The sequence below is a fragment of the Elephas maximus genome, chromosome 26, assembly GCF_024166365.1.
Source record: "Elephas maximus indicus isolate mEleMax1 chromosome 26, mEleMax1 primary haplotype, whole genome shotgun sequence".
NCBI classification, from domain to species: Eukaryota; Metazoa; Chordata; class Mammalia; order Proboscidea; family Elephantidae; genus Elephas; species Elephas maximus.
The window spans coordinates 17,813,665-17,835,619 of NC_064844.1; the positions used below are offsets into that span (position 1 = coordinate 17,813,665).

A 21,955-nucleotide genomic window follows, 5' to 3' on the forward strand; every position below is an offset into this window, starting at 1 on the left:
TAATGCTTTCATCACCTTGTGCTGGTTATGGCTGGAAAAGCAGAGGATAGAAGAGGAAGGATGATTATGACATCACTAGACAGCAGTCTCCTTTTAGCTTCTTGAAGGTTAAGTGGTCAAGTAGCTCCTTAATGTAAGATAAAGGCATTTCAAGGGCTGACTCATCCACCTGTGTTCTGGGCAAGTGCTTCAGTAGACTTTGGACAAAAAAGCTTGCAGTGGTTTAAAGAGAAGAAACTGACCACAATTAATATGAGATAAAGACAGAAAACCCCCTTAACCTGGAGATTGCTGTACGATGACTGACATATAGGCGATATATCCAGGTACACTATCAGAACAACGTGTTGAGAAATCGCAGTTTCGAGAACACAACGACAGAAGCAAAGGCCATGTATTAAGCATTTTGGATACGTTCTGTGTTGAACAAGGACATTTTGCTTCTTTGTGTAACTTAAGTATTTTAGGCAGAGATGCTAGAAAATACTCTTCTACTCCATAAGTGAAACACTTGACATTTTGCTTCCTCGAAATGCAACATTTTAGAAGTCTAGATATGTTTATTAATTAGTGATTATTAACACCCAGTAAACAACATTCTGTCTCCTAAAAACACAATCTCTCTTCACAGCGTGAAGCTGCAATCTATTATTCCCTCATTCCATATGCTGAAGTACACTCAAATGGTCACGAATGACCTTAAGCATTAAATAAATGTAAATGAGGACCACATGGAAAATGCGGTTTTGATTGATAACTAAAAGACCAGGTTGAAAATCACAGGCAAAAGGGAAGTCCTCGCCAGCAGGGTCTGGCGGTCTGCTTTGTTGAATAAGACCTGTCCTGAGAATGAAGGACGCAGGTGAGGGCAGGCCCTGCTCTTTCTCAGGACCACTGCAGGTTTGCTGGGGGGCAGAACTGGCTTGTTCATTTATGTGAGAAACGCAGAGCACACTGCCCCCGTGCCATCAGGCTCCTCTGAACATTCAAATGCAATAGACACTTCATTGTATTCACTCACTAATGTAAGAGAAGAAAAAATCATCACTATTTTTTATTCTATAGCCTTATCCCAGTCTGACAATAGTTTTAGTTTTTAAGCACAATAGCTGTTCATCTTTTTTTTTTCTTCTAACCCCAAACTGGGCAGTTAGGGTAAGGGGAGTGTCCTGAACATAGGTAAGGCTCAAAATATCAAAGGATGGCAGATGAACAGTGAGAAGTAAATAAAATAATTAAAAAATCGAAATTTTCTTCTACTAATGCCTGTGGTTAAACACATAAAAGAAAAAAAATAAAGATATTTTATGTGAAAACTACTCATTCTTTTATGTCCATCCCAACAGGGCAAAAACAAAAGCAGCACAACAGAAAGCACCATTGTCTGTGCTGAGGGTAAGTGTTTCTCCTAGGTTGAGTACGAATTAACAGAATCTCAGAGGGAATGGATACTCAGGCTATTTTTAAATCACGGGAAGAGCACAGGTTCTTGATTTCAGCCCTATTGACATTTTGGGCCAGATAATTCATTGTTGTGGGAGGCTTCCCTGTGCATTGTAGGGTGTTTAACAGCATCCCTGGCCTCTACCTACTACATGCAGGTAGTACCACCACCCTCCTGCAGTTATAAAAGCCAACAATATCTCCAACCAGCAAAACAAAACAAAACAAAACCCCAAACCCATTGCTGTTGAGTTGATTCCGGCTCATAGTAATCCTACAGGACACAGTAGAGCTGCCCCATATGGTCTCCAAGGAGCAACTGGTAGATTTGAACGGCTGACCTTTTGGTTAGCAGCTATAGCTCTTAACCACTGTGCCAACAAGGTTTCCACAATATCTCCAGACACTGCCAAAATCCCCCTGGGCTAAGAACCACCGAAATAGAGACAGTCGCAAGGCCTATGGCTGGACCTCTTCCAACCTCATACTGTACGATCTCAGGTCTTAAATCATTCCCAACTGAGTATTTAATATACTTACCTCCAGTTTCCTTATCTATTAACTGAGGATAATGAAAGTACCTGCCACATAGAGTTCTTATGAGCCTTAACTGAGATAATACCTATAAAGTGCTTAGAACAGAGCCTGGAGCATAGTAAGTGCTCAATAAACATTAGCTATGATTATTTTTGACAATCATCTATGATACCAAGAAAAATAACTTCAACTGGAGTATGTTTTAATGTAGAAAGGTATCTTACCGGCTCGATATCTTCCGAGTCTTAAACACACCAGCCTTCTGATTCCTTGTGATGATGTCTCTCACATCTATTGGACATGGTTAAGAAAGCTTTTGCAGTGATTATCAACTGCTTTGAAAAACAAAGCAAAAAAAGACCTACAAACATGGTAATCTTCTTGCACACGGGATCGGCATGGTGAAAAGGGAAGAGCTGTGGGGTATGAGACAGGAGGAGAAGCATCTAACCCTGGCTCTTCCACCAAATGCTGCTGAATTACCTACCATGGGCAAGCTATTTTACTTCCCTGGGCTCAGTTTTGTTACCTGTGAAATGCATATTCAGGTGACATCATAGCAAGGCCAGGGTTGTGGGTGCTGGCTGTGGGGAGGTGACTGTTTGTAGGTACCATGCCCCACTCACTTAAAAGTCATGTGTCCAAAGGCAAGCCTCTTTCAGTCAGTGGGGAGGCCAATGGCAGTTTTTGGAGATGTTTCAAATGGAAGTATTTCCGATCTTCTAAATGCTAGTAGGGAGGGTGGGCGTGAGCAGCAGGGAGAGAAATGGGAAGAAATGAGAAGAAGAAGATGGAGAAAAGCTTAGAGAATCCTTGAGAGAAAATAAATTACCGAAGAAGAAAGTCAATCCAATGGAAGGCCCCTTGAAGAACTGCCTGTACAGACCTATGCTGTAGCCTTTGGCCATCTGTAGGAATGTAAGGTCTTGTACCAACGAGCCATGTTTATTGAAAAGATGTTGTTGAGGAGTTGGCCCATTATATCATACAGTGCCATCTTCATGAGGCCCTGTGAGAGAAATCATGTCAGGAAAAGCTGGACTTCAGATCAACTGTTTTTGCTTCAACTTCTGAACACCATAAATCGTGTAACTTCCTTTTCCCCTCTTTGTTCTGGCCCCTGTGTAGCTCAGAGACAAATGTATGACCTACCTCTTACAACCACAAGAGCTCCCATGGTTCGTATTTTCTGTACTGGCCTCTATTCTTGGTTTCATATTTTCCCGGCTTTTTAATTTTCACTTGCCCTCATTTTAAAGTTTATACGGTATAAATTTTCTTTTTTATATGGCACATTCTGTGTCACTGTAAGAAGCCTCAAAATCCCTCTTTTGGAATAAGGTAGGTTTAAATAAACAAGCAATAAAATAATTCCAGTGAAGGCTGCAAGCTGAACTAAATTGGGCCCATGGGGAGGAAACCAAGCAGACAAGCGATGTTCTCCTATTGCTCAGAAAAGTAGATTTCCTGAGTGCTCAAAGCAAGCATTGGCCAAGGTCTCCCCACAAGAGCAGAGCCACAGGACTTTTTAACCCAAATCTCGGCTTGAACCACTAGGCACACCCACTTCTTCTCTGAGTGAATAAGCAGGTACTGTGATAGCTTTCTTCCCCCAGGAGTGGGTAGGAAAAATCAATTAGGTCTCCTAATGAAGGGCTTTGTTGAGGTTTACAGAAGTGCTATAATGTAGACTTTTTTTTTTTTTTTTCTGGGTGAACTTTCTCCTGTATGCAAATTAAATACCGTTAAATTACATTCATTACAAAAATAAAAGAGACTAATTTGCCTACTTGTTTTGATTAACTAAAATGACACAATCGACCTACAGTTCTGTCTATTTCAGGAAGAAAGTATTTCAGGAAAGTCTTCTAAATGAAATGTCTTGCAGAAAAGGACAGCTGACATCTTTATTCTGAGGAGAACAAAATTAATAGAGCGTCAACTGACAACTGTGTCTGATTCAGCTCCCCCACACTCCGGCCACACCCGGCTCAGCGTTTCCATGGTACCCAGTCACACGCCATAATGTACGCGGTACACCTGTAGCGCTGTATGAGTACATGACTAATCTATCAAGCAAAACATATTATTTTGTTAGTGGAGGTAATACTTTTTATAAAATAGTCACAGGGAAGTTAAATTATATAACTCAGGAAACCTATTAATAATTTTTAGTAAACATCTTAACACTGTATACTTTCATATGATTTATGATCCTGTGACTCCAGGTGGTCAGGCTGAAGCAAGCATATATTCTTATATTCCAGAGGTAATTTTTTTTAATGAAAAAAAATCACAGCAGTATTTAGCTACTTTATTTTTAGAACTAGGCAGGAAATATATTTTGTGGTTTAGGAGGGTGTTTTTTTATATTAAAACAAGTGCAAGGAGAAAACATGACAATAGCCATGTTTTAAAAATATCACTTTAATAGGTATATTCTGATCGTTTACCCCCCTCCCTGTCATTTACTTTAGGTCAGATTTTGAGGTGGTTCTTCCAGATGGCAGGGTGTCCAATAATAGATTTTATCATTCTTCTCTGTCACTCTCAGGGAAATAAAAGACATCCAATCAAATTGAGTCAATATGTCCGGGATGGTGTTCAACATGATGGACCAAATCGTGTTCTCTGAACTGCACCCAGCTTCTCCAAGACTTCAGTGGGAGGTGCTGGGTGCAAAGAAACCTTAATGTGATTTCTGATTAAATGGATACAAAGCAGTCACCTCCAATCCCCTTGTCTGGGCAGCTGGATTTTGAGAGCTACAGGGTATGTGCTTGTGGCTAAAAGGAAACCAGGATTCTAGATTTTCTTCTTAAATAAAGCACAGTTCAGGGGTGAGACTCTATGTCAATTTTGTTTCAGCTGATTTTTATTCTTAAAAAAAAATATATATTTTTGTATACATACTATTGAAAAGATGTTGTAGTAACAGTCATTTAAACTGAAACTAGTAATGGTCATTTAAGCACAAATTCTGTTAGGCAGCTTAATATGTGTATGTAGAAAGTAGTCTTTAAAATATAAGCTTCCTCTGCAATTAGTATTGTTATCTTTTACCAGTAGCTGCATATACACTCTGAGAGTTCGTACCATTCTTTAAGCAAGAAATTATTTTAAAAATAATAACATAATGTTCTGGGTTTATTTTCATTATAGCATCAATAGTGAGGGAATGAAACTATGCGATTATAATATAAATCCTATTCATTTTGATCTCCAAACATTTTGGAAACCGTTTGCTGTTGCAATATTTGCTAATTTAAGTTTATAAAACTTGTTGCCATCGAGTTGGTTCCAACACATAGCTACCCTATGGGACAGAGTAGAACTGCCCCATAGGGTTTCCAAGGTGCAGCTGGTGGATTCGAACTGCCAACCTTGTGGTTAGCAGCTGAGCTCTTAACTACTGTGCCAACAGGGCCCCTAAGTTTACGAAGTCTTCTTAAATGTGCTTATGACTCAAATGAATCAAGAGGATGATACGGCAGTACTGTGAACTCTGTTAACACTGACTGTTTCATTTATGGACAGGAGGCCTCTTCTTCCAGAGGGTGCCGAGGAAATACGAGACGACGCTAACCAAATCATTCTAGTTTTTGGTGAAACAGGATGGTTCGGTGAGGGAAAAAAAACACATAAGCTTTGAAGTCAAATGAACCTGGCTTCTAGTCTGGATTCTTCCAGTAACTGTGTGACTGACCTTGGGTCAATTAATCTCTGTGAGCTACATCTCTAAAATAGGAACAATAACACACATTTTAGAGGGTTGTTGTAAGGCTTGGTGGAGTATCACATACAACGTGTCTGGCACATAGTAGGTTCTTTGTTGCTGTTGTGTGCCATCGAGTTGATTAGACTCATAGTGACCCCATGTGACAGAGTAGAGGACTGCCCCATAGGGTTTCCTAGGCTGTAATCTTTATGGGAGCAGATTGCCAGTCTTTTCTCCTGAAGACCCATTGTGAATTTGAACCACAGACCTTTCAGTTAGCCTAATGCATGTTAATTTATTATCTTTTTTTTTTAATAGTTCAGGCAAAGGCTTTGGTGGGATAGAGGTTTGGCAGTTAAGCTTTATTTTCTTTGCCTGCTGCTCAGAACTATATGAATATTTATACTGTAGAACTTAAATACCTGGACGGAATCAGAGGACTTCTGCCCCCGAGTTTCCCAAAGTCTTTCACGTGTATAACGTGATCTGGCCAAGGCAAAGTCTCTGTTTTCAATTACTTGTTATAAATTCAGAGATATGTTTTAGACTAAACGCTTGGTTTCTGGATAACAAAATCACTTTTGGAGATACAAAAACTTCTTAAAGGTACACTTACAACTCTACATCCAAAGTGATGCCTATGGGGTCGCTATGAGTTGGAATCAACTTGATAGCAATGAGTTTGGTTTAGGTTTATTCCTTACTCAAGGAGCCTTGGTGGCACAGTGGTTAAGGGCTTGGCTGCTAACCAAAAGGTTATCAGTTCGAACCCACCTGCCACTCTTTGGGAGCAAGATGTGGCAATCTGCTTCCATAAAGATTATAGCTTTGGAAACCCTATGGGGCAGTTCTACGTTGTTCTATAGAGTTGCTATAGATCACCATGAGCCAGAATCGACTTGATGGCAGTGGGTTTGGTTTTTTTATTCCTTACTCAATGGTTTAGGGATAGACATCAAAATGACATTTTCACAATTGGCAATGACTGATCCATAACAGTTGCTAACCAATTCCCTCTCTGGAATGTCAGCTACACGAGAACAGGGACCATGCCTGCCTTGTCCACTAACACATATTTAGCGCCTGAAATGGTGCAAATTAACTTTAAAAGATATTTGTTGAGCTCCTACTCAATGCAAGGCACAGGGAGTTCATTTATGGCTCATCTAGTAGACATAAGAACAGCTGGCATCACTATTGGAGGACATGCCTGGAAACAGGGTGCTGGCCTGGGTTTTCCAAGTTCTGAACCATCCACAGCATAAGGTACATGGTCCACATGAAGCTTAATTCATGCATTACTCAAGTCACGGATTCTGTCAGATAAGATAATGCTAAGGCAGGGGTGTCGCCTCCTAAAAGTACAAGAGATTTACCAATTTTGGGGAGAATTCTGAGCTCCAGATCATGACCCCAGACTGTGCTTACTGTGGGGATGAGCACAAATAAACGGACCACGGAGCACTGGGATATTTTGCAGACAACACACTTGATGCTCACTAAGCTTGGGGCAAGGCAGCGTGCTTGCACTGAGTGAATTAGTGATTGTAACCACAAAGGGACCACTCACCTTCAGGTGTACTTTTATTCATTATATTTTGGAAGAGGTATAGCACCCATAATAACTCGGCATAGGAATTCCCTCCCTTATTTGTACTTCATTGTCATCACCAGCTACAGACCCTTTTTCAGTGGTGATCATCTGTGGACACTTGGGGATTCCTTTCTTTAAAGGGCAGTGCCAAAGCAAAGCGAACATGTTTCGTACTGTTTTAGGGTAAATTTGAGAACTGGATGAACCAAAGGATCCCAGTTTCAAATCTATCCTTTGTTCTCTCAGGGTACAGATAAAATGGTGTCATTGGTGAAAGGTAGCTGCCAGGTAGGAGGGCTCTAAGACACTCCTGGGTTAGACCCAGCAATGCATTTTAAGGACCAAAGAAAATCTCAGAGCAGCTGGTGGGTTCGAAACACTGACCTTTTGGTTAGCAGCTGAGTGCTTTCACCATTGCACCACCAGGGCTCCTTGAAGGAAAACTACCCATAAGTCTGAGAAAATATTTAGGACTTACAACAATCATTTATACGTCAAGTCTTAGTAATCTCTTTTCTATCTCTGTTTAATAAATTTCAGCTCAACATCTAGCTTTCCAGAGTCAAGAGGGGCTCTGCAAGACATAGCCAATCCATCGGGAACATTTTATGGAGATGATAAATAACCTCACAACTGGCTGATATGCTTCTATGGCATAAAGATTCAGAATTTATCCACTATCGCCTCACATATGAAAAAATAACAATAACAGAGAAGATAAAAAGAAAATATCAGAAAATGCCTTAAAAAAAAAAAAAAGGTCAAAATCAGAATCTTACAAGCTTAAGAGGCTAGGAAGTAAGACTCAGTTGGATTCATTAAATTCAGATGCCAAGAACAACAAAACTAATTTTTTAAATGACAAGACTAACATACAGGCCAACACTCAGATGTGATGTACGACTGCCAGGTCGATTTTCAATTACATTTCACTGATGTAGTCATTTGTTTCTTAATGTGCTCATCTTGCCCATTAAGAATAATTAGCAGCTTTGCTTAGAGATTTTTCTGGTTTCTGGCAATGTTTCCCCTCTTTTTTTTTGTTGACATCCACTTTTACTTTTTAGAAAGTAATTTTTGGATAATATCCTACAACTGCTATATAATTTAGGCTTCCTAAAATTTTAAAGGAAAGATGTAAACAGTAATTTTTAAATGAGTTTGTTTCTATCTATACGCATCAACAATGTGTGAATCAGCGAATTAGTTATTCTTACAGAAAGTGGGCATACAAATAGAAAAAAAAATTCCATTTGTATTAACGCTACTCAAGAAAACAGATTACGACGAATGTCAATTATAAGCTCCGTTAGCAAGTCAAGAATAACAGTATTAAAAGCAGGAAAAACACATTGCTAGTTTTTAAGGCTGTAGGCAGGCTTTTTTCTCTTAATTAAAAAAATGAGATCTAGTTACAACAGAAAAAAGGCACGCAAACATAGAACAACCGCCTGATAAAAACTGAGCTCCATCAGGAAAGTCCTAAGAGATGAAATAAAACGCACTACCAGTTTTGGTCTGCAGCCTGAAAGGACCTACTTTATCTACATTGTAAAGTTCTTCCCCTCCTGCCCTTTGGCACCCCGCTATATTAAACCCATTGTAAAACCCAGCACAATAAAGCACTCTCAAGGCTGAGCTTCTGAGGACCAAATGTTAAAAATCCATTTTCTTGGGAGGGGGCTGTACCAATCATTTCTTTGAAAGGCCAGCAGAGTGAATACAGAATCTGAGATTTTCCTCTCTGATTTCAAGAGCTGGCACAGCATCTTGGCTGTTTAAAGCAAACGTGTATTCATTAATGACATTAGCGTTTCTTCCTGTCTTTGGGAGCTCTGTAGTTTGGCTCAACAGTCATTTTAGTGCAATGAAATTTCCATACTGACTATGGATGCTTCCCATAGTTTGATAAAAGTTCTAATTGGTTTCTGTGGCTATTAAGTAAGACACCCGCTGACCTGAGAAAAACCTCAGGCTACTGGGTCCAATCTGAAAGTTTTGGTGGCCAAAGTGGCCTTCTCTTGCCCAATAACCCTGCCTTTTTTCTCACCCCCAAGCCTCCCTTTGAGCCGTGCAGGCGTACCTGACTTCCTCTTGCTCTCTGTTTTCCCCCTGCCACGTGGAGGAGGAGCACAAGGAAATGATACAGTGCAGGAGTAACTCAGAACAAAGCAGAGAGAAGGGAACAACATCGGTTCATCTGCAGGAATATTTTGAAAAACTTGCGACAGTCTCGAGATCATGATTAAAATCCTGCCTTTTAAAAAAGGAAGCACCTTTTGTGATCTCTTTCCCTTGTGTGAGAGGCCAAGCTTGTGATTGGCTGTTTTTCCTCCCTGAATTTTTTTCAAGTCTGTCAGGCAATTAGCTGGGTGGGGCTCCGTGGCACACACAAGTGCCGCTGAACAATATTAGCTACTGTGCTTCTCCAACCTCCTTTCTCCTGTTGGAGCAGCCTGATGGGGCTGCTGCAAATTTTATTTGCAAAGAACTACATAGGAGAGTCAGAAAAAGAAAACCCAAGATAGATTGTATGTCAGAGGCCACACAAATCACAACTGCCTTGGCATTTTGGGGGGCTAAAATTCAAGTCAGTCGACAGCCTACTTCATAATGTAAATCGAAGGCACATCAAAAAACCCCAAACAAACATCCTCCACTTTCCCATTTCAATTTCTAATGCATCAGCTCGATTGCTAAAGTAGCCACAAATTATGCTTGCTTTCTTAATTACCCTGGTGGCTTAGTGGTTAAGTGCTGCGGCTGCTAACCAAGAGGTCGGCAGTTCATATCCGCCAGGCGCTCCTCGGAAACTCTATGGGGCAGTTCTACTCTGTCCTATAGGGTCGCTATGAGTCGGAATGGACTCGATGGCCTTGGGTTCTTATTCACAGTTCCATTTCCATGATCTCTGCGTATATCTTAGTAAAGCATAATCCAACATAATGGGGTCGAGACTGAACTGTAATCACAAAGCGGGGGCGGGGGGGGGATAGGTTTTATAATCCTAAATGAAAAGAAATATGAAAAACAGATAGCTGTTTCCAGTGGGGGATGTAGCCATTCAAGTACCTACAACACTACCTGGTAGATACAATATCACATGCATAACAGATAATATGGGAAACCAAGCCGGAAGTTAGTTTTTGCAAGCATTATCCAATACAATACATATTAAACCATTTATTTTATACCAACAAATTGCAATGCATGAAAATGATGACTGAAATAATTTCTTATGCCTTGCGTGGCCCACAAAACGTAGGCCCCTTTAATGAGAATTGACTAGGGAAAAAAAAAATGTAGTTTTATGCAACAAATTCCATATATTTCTACTTCTTCTTAATTACTTATGGTGAGGGGGAAACTCTTTTTTAATACCCCATGCTGTCTTTCTTTATATCAATTGTTACTCAGCCAGGAAAAAGGAATGAGCACAACAAACCCATTTTCTATCTGAATAAGGATACTTCTGATGGCCTTTTCATTCCCATCAGTTAACAGAACTTCTTTGACATCTGCAGATATAGCAACCTGAAAAAAAAAAGAGAGAGAGAGAGAGCACAGCAAACAATGAGCAAATATGCTTGTCTGTGTGGAAGTGAAGACAGGAGTGACAAGCCTTCAGTATCATGCTTCCTCACCTATTTCTCTGTAACAATCTTCAATCTTTTTTCATTTTATGTCTGCATTATTTTAATCATTCAATCAAATCAGTCAATACTTTTATCATTCCATTTGCGGGAGCCTCTATCTTGCTATCATTCTGTTCGGTAATTGCATTGTGACAGCGGATGATGGTATTCTGAGAGGCTTTCATTTGTGGGCTTCTGTTTATCTAGTAGAGCCATCATACAAGGCTGTCACTCTGCCTTTCAGCTTGCTTCTGTCTGACTGCCTGATGCCCTTCATATAACTTTGCATTGCAGGCAGATGGCTTTGTGAGGGTAATTTTTTTGTGAGCTTTGACATGCTCGCACATTGGGCTGTAACCTCGACACATTGTATAAGAGCGACAGGTTTGTCAAATGCCAATCAGTGTAACAATATGCTTTTATTTGTAGAGACATAAAAACTTGTCTAATGCACTGTGCTGCTACATAATATCTCCTGAATACATGACTCAGAACCCAGAGAATGGGGAACGACGTTCCTGAATGGCCAATCTAATTCAAAAGAATCTAATTACTGAGCGCTCTGGATCATGTTTGTTGGTGTAATAATGCAGGCAAAACATTAGCAGCTATATCATGGTGCTCCAACTGTGATTCGCCAGGCTATTCCTGTATCTTAGCAAATGGGACTATAATCTGAAAAAAAAAAAAGCTTTTGCTAAGGCAAAGAAAGACTGTGCGAGGCCTGGAATGTCACAACAAGCGATATTGACTACACTGAGGTAAAATGTTTCTGCTCATCGAGGCAACCATAAAATCAATATGATCCGAAAGTAAGTCAATCTAGAAGGTCTCTGAAGACCCGGCAGCTTGACCGCAGCTGATGCTGTTGACGGTTCTCTGACCCAGCAGTTGGAGGCCCTGGAACGTTTTTCCTTTTGTTCCTCCCTCTGAATGGGATTGGAATTGAGAAAAGACCTACCATGAGCCCAGCCAAGCATGTCATGCCACCCCCTAGCTCACACACAGCAAGGTCTCTGAAAGAGAGAAAAGAAATGATAGAACCCATACAAATTAGATGAAAATGGTCAGAGAGATATCTATGTTACAAGAACAAACTGCCATCTGCAGTAAGAACGGCGCTACCAGGAAGTTGTAGGGACACGACTAGGCTACCTCATGTCGTTTTGCGTTTTAAAAATAATTATGAAATAGAAAAGTCACAAAGCAGGCAAACCAGTGGGGGTTCCCTCATTAGTGTTCACTGCAACATTACTACCACTGAGCTGAAAAATCTGAGAAGGTTCCCTTTTTTTCCCTTGTCAATGGCGCTGTCTTTTAGAACTAAACTAGCTAGAGTAGCGAAAGATAATTGTTAGGGAGGATAACAGTGTTAATCCACATTCATTCCTTCAAAAACAGTTAGACAAGTAAATGAAGAATATATATGAGTGTGTATATAGCTATATTATAGTCACATACACACAACACACACATGCAAATAAATGCAATCTTGAATTTTTTTTTTTTAATTCTAAAACAAACTTAAGCATTTTGGAAAGCTGAAACACCTTCACAAAGCACAATCACAGCAAAGAGCATTTAGCAATTAACACTTAAATCACAATTGACCCCAATACAACACAGTGAATAAACAAGGCAGGCGCAGGATATGGTTAAGCCAGCAAACCCAGGCTAACGTAATGACTGGGCTCTGACTTCGCCTCTCAAAAGTAAAGCGGCTCAGAGTGAAGGCTGACAGTCTGGCGTGGCACTCTGCGCTTACCTTCCCCTTTGTGCCTGAATATCAGCCCTCAACGTGGGGCGTTCTCACCCTGGCCCACAGCTCACTGACTGGAGCTCCAGCCAAGCTGAAGCCCGGTGAGACGAGCAAACGCCAGCCTTCCAGGGCAGGTCTGCAGCCTAAATTCAAAATTGCTCTGTTCTTATTTTATATGCTTAGGCTCTGAAGGTTGTTTCTTATTCGAAGTTTGGGAAGTTTCTTCTCTCAGGAGGAGAAAAAAGCAGGACTAAAAAAAAAAAGGGTGGGGGGGAGTGCGGGGCAGAAGCCAAGCAAGGATATTCATATTTTGAAATGCACTTAATGAGTATTTAGTTATTCATAACAATTATAGACTGGTTGGTAAATATGGACCCGCGGAGCTTCAAAAAATACATATTATTATACATTACTATTGACCCAACTTTAAATACCTATTGTTAAAACACACACCATGGCCCTTAATGGCTCATCTGGAATTATAATGCGCTATTCAGGAGGTTATTCAGGAGGTATACATTTTTTTATACATTGGATGACTTTTATAAAATGAGAATTAAAATAAAAAACCTGTATTTTCTGGGTCTACCAAACATCTTGAGAGTTTTCAAATAAAAAAGGAGTTTCTTTTTTCCCCCTAAATTCCATTCAGGGGCTTGATCTATAATGCACACTAACAGTTGAAAACATTTATTTCTGTAGCATGAATCTGTAATAGTAATTTATATTTTATAAATACAAGTTGTTAGGTACATAAACATACCTTTAAAACCAAGGGTGGGATGGCACCTTTAAATAATAGCTGTGGGGTATTTGTTTATCAAATATTTTGTAGTGACTTTGCTAGCAGAAGTTTAAAGAACATCTTTATTGTTTTTTTTTTTTTTACCTTCACAATCAGTAAGGATTGATTGGAGCTTCACTTTTGTTTCCCCCAAATCAAAGGGAAACAAAATGCCTTGAGTGGAAATCAAAAGCCTTTGACATATAGCAAAAAGCTTGCCGTGCAATATTAGTACCCAAAGGCAATTCAGATTTCTTTTTCAGAAGCAACATGTTTGCACTGTGAACATTTTCTTCTTTCTTTTCCTCCATCCTTCTTCTTCTTCTTTTTTTTAAACAACTTAATTTGAAGAATGCAATCATAAACCAAAACAAAACCAAACCCAGTGCCGTCGAGTCGATTCTGACTCATAGTGACCCTATAGGACAGAGTAGAACTGCCCCATAGAATTTCCAAGGAGCGCCTGGTGGATTTGAACTGCGACCCTTTGGTTAGTAGCCGTAGCACTTAACCACTATGCCACCAGGGTTTCTGAACGCAATCACAGGGCTCTTTAATCTGCAGACACAATACTCATAATGGGTTAAAAAGTATTTTTAAATGTAGCTCTGTACCTGAATATATCCTTGTGCTTGAGGGTATAGTAAGCTAAGACTTCTTCAGACGGCCAGATGCCTAGAAAATACAAGAGGATAGACCTTTTGATTATAGAAGTCCTTCTCTTAAGAAATGGCTTGTAAAAATAATATTGAGTTCAAGGTAATTCAACTTGAAACAAACTTCACATTACTTCTTATATTTCATACCATCTCCATTTCTCCTGTCGCTGTTGTTTTATACTCGAGAGATGTATAACCCTTTTTCCCCAGGAAAATCCTAAGCGACCCTAACTAAATTTTACTGAATTTCAATCACAGCAAAAACCATGACAACCAAAATTACAAATACCAAAAGTTAAGCTCGAATAATATTTCAGGTAGATCTTAATCTTGCAGTATATGAACCTTTTCAGCCAATTACTAGGCACCAGATGAAGACCTACTATGTATTCAGCCCATGTTAGGTAAAACTAAATGAAAAAAAAAATCACTTGCAGAAACAAATAAAACCACTAACGTAATGCCTTTTGGGTTGAATCCATACTAATGTTTTTAATATGCAAAATTATTTCCTTTCTTCAACAAAAAAAGTCAAATTGAAGCATAAAATCAAGAAATTTTAATTTCATCAACTTTGGCACATCTTTGACTTTCACAATAATCCTAGTGCATGAAATTCCACGAAGGGGCATTTTTTAAACTTGTCACCCACAACTCATCTATTTAGAACATTTACATGGTCTTCATGAATGGATATGAATTGCTTAAGGAGAAGACAAACCTATTTGGAAACTGTAGTTTCTAGAGATTATCACGAGATGGTAGGATTATGAGTGCTTTTAATTTTTTTGTTTATGCCTTTTTATATTTTCCAAAACTTGTACAATGATCATGTATTACGCCTATAATCAGAATAAACTATACCAAAAACCAAAAACAAAACAAAACCTGTTGCTGTAAAGTCGATTCGGACTCATAGTGACCCTACAGCACAGAGTAGAACTGCCCCACAGGGTTTCCAAGGCAGTCATCATTATGGGAGCAGACAGCCACATCTTTCTCTTGCAGAGTGGCTGGTGGGTTCCAACTGCTGACATTTCCGTTAGCAGCCAAGTGCTTAACCACGGCTCCACCAGGGCGCTGCATAAACTAGGGTTATAAAAACGATGTTTTTCCCAAGTGGTCAGACCAAAAGATCAGCCCACCAGGCAGTCTCCACTGGTCAAGGTTGAGAATATCATGCATTCCTGAGAAAGAGCAACAAATGTTCTCGGCCTTAGCACTAAGCATTCTGCCGATGGGTCTTGGTGTAAAAACACCTGAAAGGTTTATTACCTGCCCCCCACGCCCCCGAAAGATGCATTTTCAACTTCAAGGAATAGAAAAACCAAACATTTCAGAGAAGAAGATGTTAAAATGGTAAGTAAAATCCCCAGATTCGACGGGTAGATACATGAATAAGCAAAGAGTTTACTTCATTGAATGTTTCCTACAGAGAAGTCTAATCAGGTGTACTCATTACTCCAACCTTTGCGGCATTTCTGGTAGAAATGACAGCTTGGGGAAAAAACAAGAAAAACCAGCAAGAAAGGTTTGGAATTAGATTCAGAAGGAAAGTCAGGGAGGCAGTGAACCAGAGGTACTTTGATTTAGGCTTATTGGGCTCCAGTCCCAGCTCTGCCGTTCCCTAGCTGAGTGATCTTAGACAGGTTATTTAACCTCTCTGTACCTCAGGCTCCTCATCTGTAAAATATGATAATAGTATCAATCTCACAAAATTATTGTGAGTATTAAATTAATAATATACATGCAATATGTTTAGAATAATTCCTAACTCCTAACGAGCTCAAACAAAAAGAAAATTAACTGTTACTGTTGATGTTGACAATCACTGTTATTTTTGTTCCCCTGAAAGGGAGATGGAAGAGTTGAAGAGAGAAAACACGAGCCCAAAATAATTATCTCAGCAACTAGAACATACGGAGAACCATTTTGACCTCCTCCTATCCACGAGCTTTGGCATGCCTCCAAAATCCGAATACCTGGCATACCTCCACACAAAAAGAACTCTATAAAACTAAAAAGTACCTAATAAATTCCCTGAAGGAAGAGTGTAACACAGTGTTCTACATCAAGTGGATATAATAACCATAATGATGAATGTCTTTACGGCTTTAGTAGATGGTTTTGAGGTTTTGAAAAGTAATAATGTGGAAGAGTATTTTACTAAAATTTAAGCCTTGGTTAAGTACAAAAATGTGACCTCAACATGCATTGTCTTTTAAAAAGAATTCTATAATTTTCTCAAAAAAATTACATAAGTTGATTTTTTAAAATAAATTAAATACAAAAAAAAAAAATTAAAAGAATGAAGTAAAAAAAAAAAAATTACCTAAAATTCCACCACTAAGATAGAGGCTACTGTTAACATTTTGGACAACATCATTACAAAGATATTTCTAGGCATAAAGGATTTTACACAGATGGGATCTTATCATGCAAATACTCAATACACCCTCTCCTTACTTATCGACATGGTTAGGATCCAAAGACCAGGTCATTATGGGAAATCGGTGTTATATGAAAATGGACGATGGCCACAGCAGACCACAAAATGGAGGATAGTTACCTAATTGCCAAATTACATCATTACATAACTGCCAAACCACTGAGAACCGTGGCCCAGCCAACTTGACACATAATCTTAACCATCGAAGCCAGCATTACACTTACCTTGCACCTCAGCATTCATTACTGCCAGACTCACATCGTTAATGCACAGAACAGTAGATAGCACAAGATAGTAGATTTTTTACTACTGTAAATGTGAAAAGTCAGATAACAAGATACTTGATAAGTATGGAGAAGGTGTAATCTGATTTTGCCCCAGTCAGTATGTGGTGAGTAGCTTTGCATGACAATAAAAATATACCTGCATCATTATTTTTAATGACTGCCTAAGTATTCCATGTTTGCACCATAATTTACTTAACCAGGTTCCCCACAATAGATATTTTGGTTTCTAATTTTTTGATATTATGAGGTTGTAAAGAGTGGTGCAATGAAGATACATCTTTCCCCATATATTTTCTCCTTAGGTCAAATACCTAGACATAGGATATCTGATTAAAGGATAAGCAAATTTTACATTTTTATATACACTACAAAACTTCTCCATAAAATTTGTACCAAGCTACACCACGGTAAGAGTGTTCATTTCCTCAAAGATGGGGCTTTGTCAATTTTATTTTTGCACTGGGTATTAAGTTCAAGAAAAGTTATTTCAATGCAAATCAAAACCGTAATATTACTTCATACCCCTGTTGTTGCTGTTGTTAGGTGCCATCAAGTCAGTTCCAACTCATCGCAACCCTATGTACAACAGAATGAAACACCGCCTGGCCTTGCGCCATCCTCACGATTGTTGCCATATTCGAGTTCACTGTTGCAGCCATTGTTTCAATCAATCTGGTTGAAGGTCTTCCTCTTTTTCACTGACCCCCTACTCTACCAAACATGATGTCCTTCTCCAGGGATAGGTCTCTCCTGATAACATGTCCAGAGTGTGTGAGACAAGTCTCGCCATCCCTGCTTCTAAGGAGCATTCTGGCTGTACTTCTTCCGAGACAGATTTGCTCACCTTTCTGGCAGTGCGTGGTATATTCAATATTCTTTGCCAACACCGTAATTTAAAGGCATCAATTCTTCTTCGATCTTCCTTATCCATTGTCCAGCTTTCACATGCATATACAGTGATTGAAAATACCATAGCTTGGGTCAGGGACACCTCAGTCCTCAAGGTGACATCTTTGCTTTTTAGCACTTTAAAGAGGTCTTTTGCAGCAGATTTGTCCAATGCAATACGTCGTTTGATTTTTTGACTGCTGCTTCCATGGGCGTTGATTGTGGATCCAAGTAAAATGAAATCCTTGACAACTTCAATTTTTCCTCTGTGACGATATTGCTTATTGGTCAAGTTGTGAGGATTTTTGTTTTCTTTATGTTAAAGTATAATCCATACCCAGTAGGATGGCCATAATCAAAAGATAATAAGAAACGTTGGTGAGAATGTGGAGAAACTGGAACCCTCACGCACTGCTGGTGGGAAGTAAAATGGTACGGCCACTTTGTAAAACACCCTGGAAGTTTCTTAAAAAGTTAAACATAGAGTTACCACGTGACTCAGCAATTCCATTCCTAGGTATATATCTAAAAGATATAAAAACATATGTCCACACTAAAACTTGTATTCAAACGATCTTAGCAGCATTATTCATGGTAGTCAAAAAGTAGAAACAACCCAGTGTTCATCAACTGATGAATGGATAAGAAAAATGCAATGGAATATTAATTATCAGGAAAAAGAAATGAAATACTGATACATGCCCAACATGGATGGAACTTGAAATTATTATGTTAAATGAAAGAAGCCAGTCACAAAGGATTGTATGATTCCATTTATCTGAAATGTCCAGAATAGGCGAACCCATCAAGACAGAAAGTAGGCTGGTGGTTGTCTAGGGCTGGGAAGGTTGAGGGGAAATGGGAAGTGACTGCTAATGAGTATGGAGTTTCTTTTTGGGGTCATGAAAATGTTCTAAAGTTGTTTATGGTGATGGTTGCAAAACTACAAGCCACTGGGTGGATCGTATGGTATGTGAATTATATCTCAAGAAAGTTGTAATTTTAAAAAGTTATCTCACTTTGGAAATATAAAAAACAAACAAACCAACAAAGCCATTGCCGTCAGTCAATTCCAACTCATAGCGACCCTATAGGACAGAGCTGAACTGCCCATATGGTTTCCAAGGAGTGCCTGGTGGATTCGAACTGCTGACCTTTTGGTTAGCAGCCGTAGCTCTTAAAAACTATGCCACTGGGGTTCCCACTGAGTTTTTATTTTCAAAGAAGTTATACGTACACATAGTTTAAAGAGTCATTGAGTTCTACGGGGACAGTTAAGACACAGCAGAAACCAGCCCCTGCTCCCTACTTTCTCCTTCCTTACACGACCTTTTGCTTTCAGCTCTTAGCTGAGTCTTCTGGTAATTACCTCTATATTGCTACATAATATGTTTGTATTGCTACTTCTTGATTTTTCTGCTTTTGGCAAAATCTATTCACACCCTGACACCCACTACGGGAGAGAAACATTTTGTGCTTTTTTCTCTACTTCCCTCTCCACATCACACCTATGAATGACACTCCTTATCTCCTCTCCCCTCCATCTTCCTAAGGCAGATACATTGTAACTTTGGTAAGATCAATATCACTGTATCGATGATGATCATGAAATAAAATGGAGTTATGCAATAAACAATGATTTCTTTTTCTTCTGTGTATAAGTTTTTGTTTTCCCTGGAGTTTATAATTGTCTTCCCCTTCCCCCTTTTTGCTAAGGCTTTTATTAAATCCCAAACTTTGCCATGTTGTATAATTCTCCTTTCGGGACATTCATTCACATCATTTCTTCTGGTACCTTCTGACCTGGCTTAGCTGGACTGAAGGCCCTCTATGCCTAGTGCACAGTGATATCCTGGAATCAATTTCCACTACCTTCCCAGGCTTCCCTCTGCCCCTCTCCTATATTGAATCTCTTGTTTCCTATATCCTTGTCTTAGTCATCTAGTGCTGTTATAACAGAAATACCACAACTGGATGGCTTTAACAAAGAGAAATTCATTTCCTCACAGTAAACCAAAGAAAACCAAACCCCGAGCCGTCAATTCCGACTCATAGCGACCCTATAGGACAGAGTAGAGCTGCCCCATAGAGTTTCCAAGGAGCGCCTGGTGGATTCAAACTGCTGACCCTTTGGTTAGCAGCCGTAGCACTTAACCACTACGCCACCAGGGTTTCCTTCCTCACAGTAAAGTAGGCTAAAAGTCCAAATTCAGGGTGTCAGCTCCAGGGGAAGGCTTTCTCTCTCTGTTGGCTTTCCCGTCAATGTTTCCCAGACTAGGAGCTTCTCTATGCAGGGATCCCGGGTTCAAAGGATGCATTCTGCTCCCAGCACTGCCTTCTTGGTGGTATGAGGTCCCCCTGTCTCTCTGCTCACTTCTCTCTTTTATATCTCAAGACATTGCCTCAAGACACAATCCAGTCTTGTAGGTTAAGTCCTGCCTCACTAACACAATTGCCCCCCATCCTCCCTCATTAACATCGTAGAGGCAGGATTTATAACACATAGGAAAATCACACAATACCAGGAATCATGGCCCAGCCCAGTTGATACATACATTTGGGGGGAGGGGGGAACATAATCCAATCCATGACAATCCTATAACTTCCTCTTTCTTGATTTACTCCCTTATTTTAGTGCAGCACATTCTCCAGTAGCTTCTGGAGAAGGAGTGTGTGGGAGATAAATATTTGAGACCTTGCATGACTCAGTGAGTAATTTTAATATGGAAACTCCATGTTCTTCAGTTCTTGGGAAGTTTCTTGAATTATTTCACTGATTATTTCCTTCCTTCCATTTTTCTCTCTTCTCTTTCTCTAAAACTCTTATTATTTGGATGCTGCGTCTCCTGAAATCACCCTCTAGTTTTCTTACCTTTTCTCTCCTGCTTTCTATCTCTCTCATCATTACTTTTCTTTCTTTCTGTTGTCTTGGAGATTTCCTCAACTTTATCTCCCAATACTTCCAGTGTTCTTTTCATTTATGCTGTTTTTGTTGGTGGTGATTCTCTGAATTTTTTTTAGAGTATCCCATTCCTGTTTCATGAATGTAGTATCTTTTTAAATTCTTTGAGGATATTAATCAAAGTTTGATTTAAATTTTCCTTTCTTTACATAGTCTTTTTTTTTTTTTTTTGAGTTTTGGTATCTGTCACATTAAACAGCTTTCCTCAGATATCTAATAATTCCTTGTTTGCTTAAATGTAACTATAGGAAGATAAAAAGCTGAGTGGAGGTGAAGAAGGCTAGGAATGGATTGTGTGTGGGGGGAGTGTGTCTCAGCATTCAGTCTGCATATACTCACTTAATCCTTCCCCCCTACTTTTGGTACACTCTCTGATTTCAACTGTGCCTAGTGTCCCCCAATTCAAAAACCCCCAGTGTAACCATCTCCAGAGAATAAATCTTCAATCTTCTATTAGGAGAGTAGCCTGAAATGGGGATATAACTGCTTCTTAAACAAAAAAACAACTTCCTATTAATTCTCTTTAGGTTAGCCCCTTTAAATCTTACTTTTAAAAGTACCTGGTGACACCAATTTCCAAGCCTTTTGTGGTTTCAGAAATATAAATTGGGTTGGTTCTCAACTTTCCCAACTGCTGGCTTGGAATTCAGCTTTCTTACATTGGCAAAGTCAGTGATTTCTCATTTATTTTCTTTCTTGCTTTCGAAGTTATGTTATATACTCTCCCAGTCTCTCATCCTTGTGGGTTTATGCCTTTAAAACACCCAGTTAGAGAGTGGGTTAGTGGTGTTTCTGGAGGGTATTAAATTAGATGGAGTCCTTGGGTGGTACAAACGGTTAACACATTCAGCTGCTAACAGAAAATTTGGAGCTTCCAGTCCACTCCGAGGCACCTCAGAGGAAAGACGTGGTGATCTGCTTCTGAAAAATCAGTCATTGAAAACCCTGCGGAGCCCAGTTCTACTCGGACACACACGGGGTCACCCTGAGTTGGAACTGACTCAACGGTAGCTGGTGGTAGATACTAAATTAAGTACATGTGCTTAATCTCCATCTTTACCTGAAACCCAGAGACGTACGGCCTTCTGAAAATAGCTGCTCGTGGGGCAGTTCTGGAATCCAAAACCTACAGTAAGCATACTTACCTTGCACAGAGTACATTTTAGCACAGAAACTTTAAGCTCTGAGTGGTAGGATTTCAGTACACACTTCAGAAAGAGAATAACTAGCAGGGCTTCGT

General features: G+C 39.5%; 1 protein-coding gene across 1 annotated transcript in view; it reads right to left on the minus strand.

Annotated features, from left to right (window-relative positions):
- Nucleotides 1-21,955, minus strand: part of CAMKMT (calmodulin-lysine N-methyltransferase) — a 459,389-nt gene that overhangs the window by 60,406 nt on the left and 377,028 nt on the right. The window contains exons 4-7 of the mRNA XM_049870491.1: nucleotides 14,085-14,145; nucleotides 11,889-11,943; nucleotides 10,763-10,826; nucleotides 2,205-2,271 (exon numbers count right to left, since the gene is read on the minus strand). Coding sequence (XP_049726448.1) covers nucleotides 2,205-2,271; nucleotides 10,763-10,826; nucleotides 11,889-11,943; nucleotides 14,085-14,145 — 247 coding nt within the window. The remainder of the gene's footprint in view (nucleotides 1-2,204; nucleotides 2,272-10,762; nucleotides 10,827-11,888; nucleotides 11,944-14,084; nucleotides 14,146-21,955) is intronic.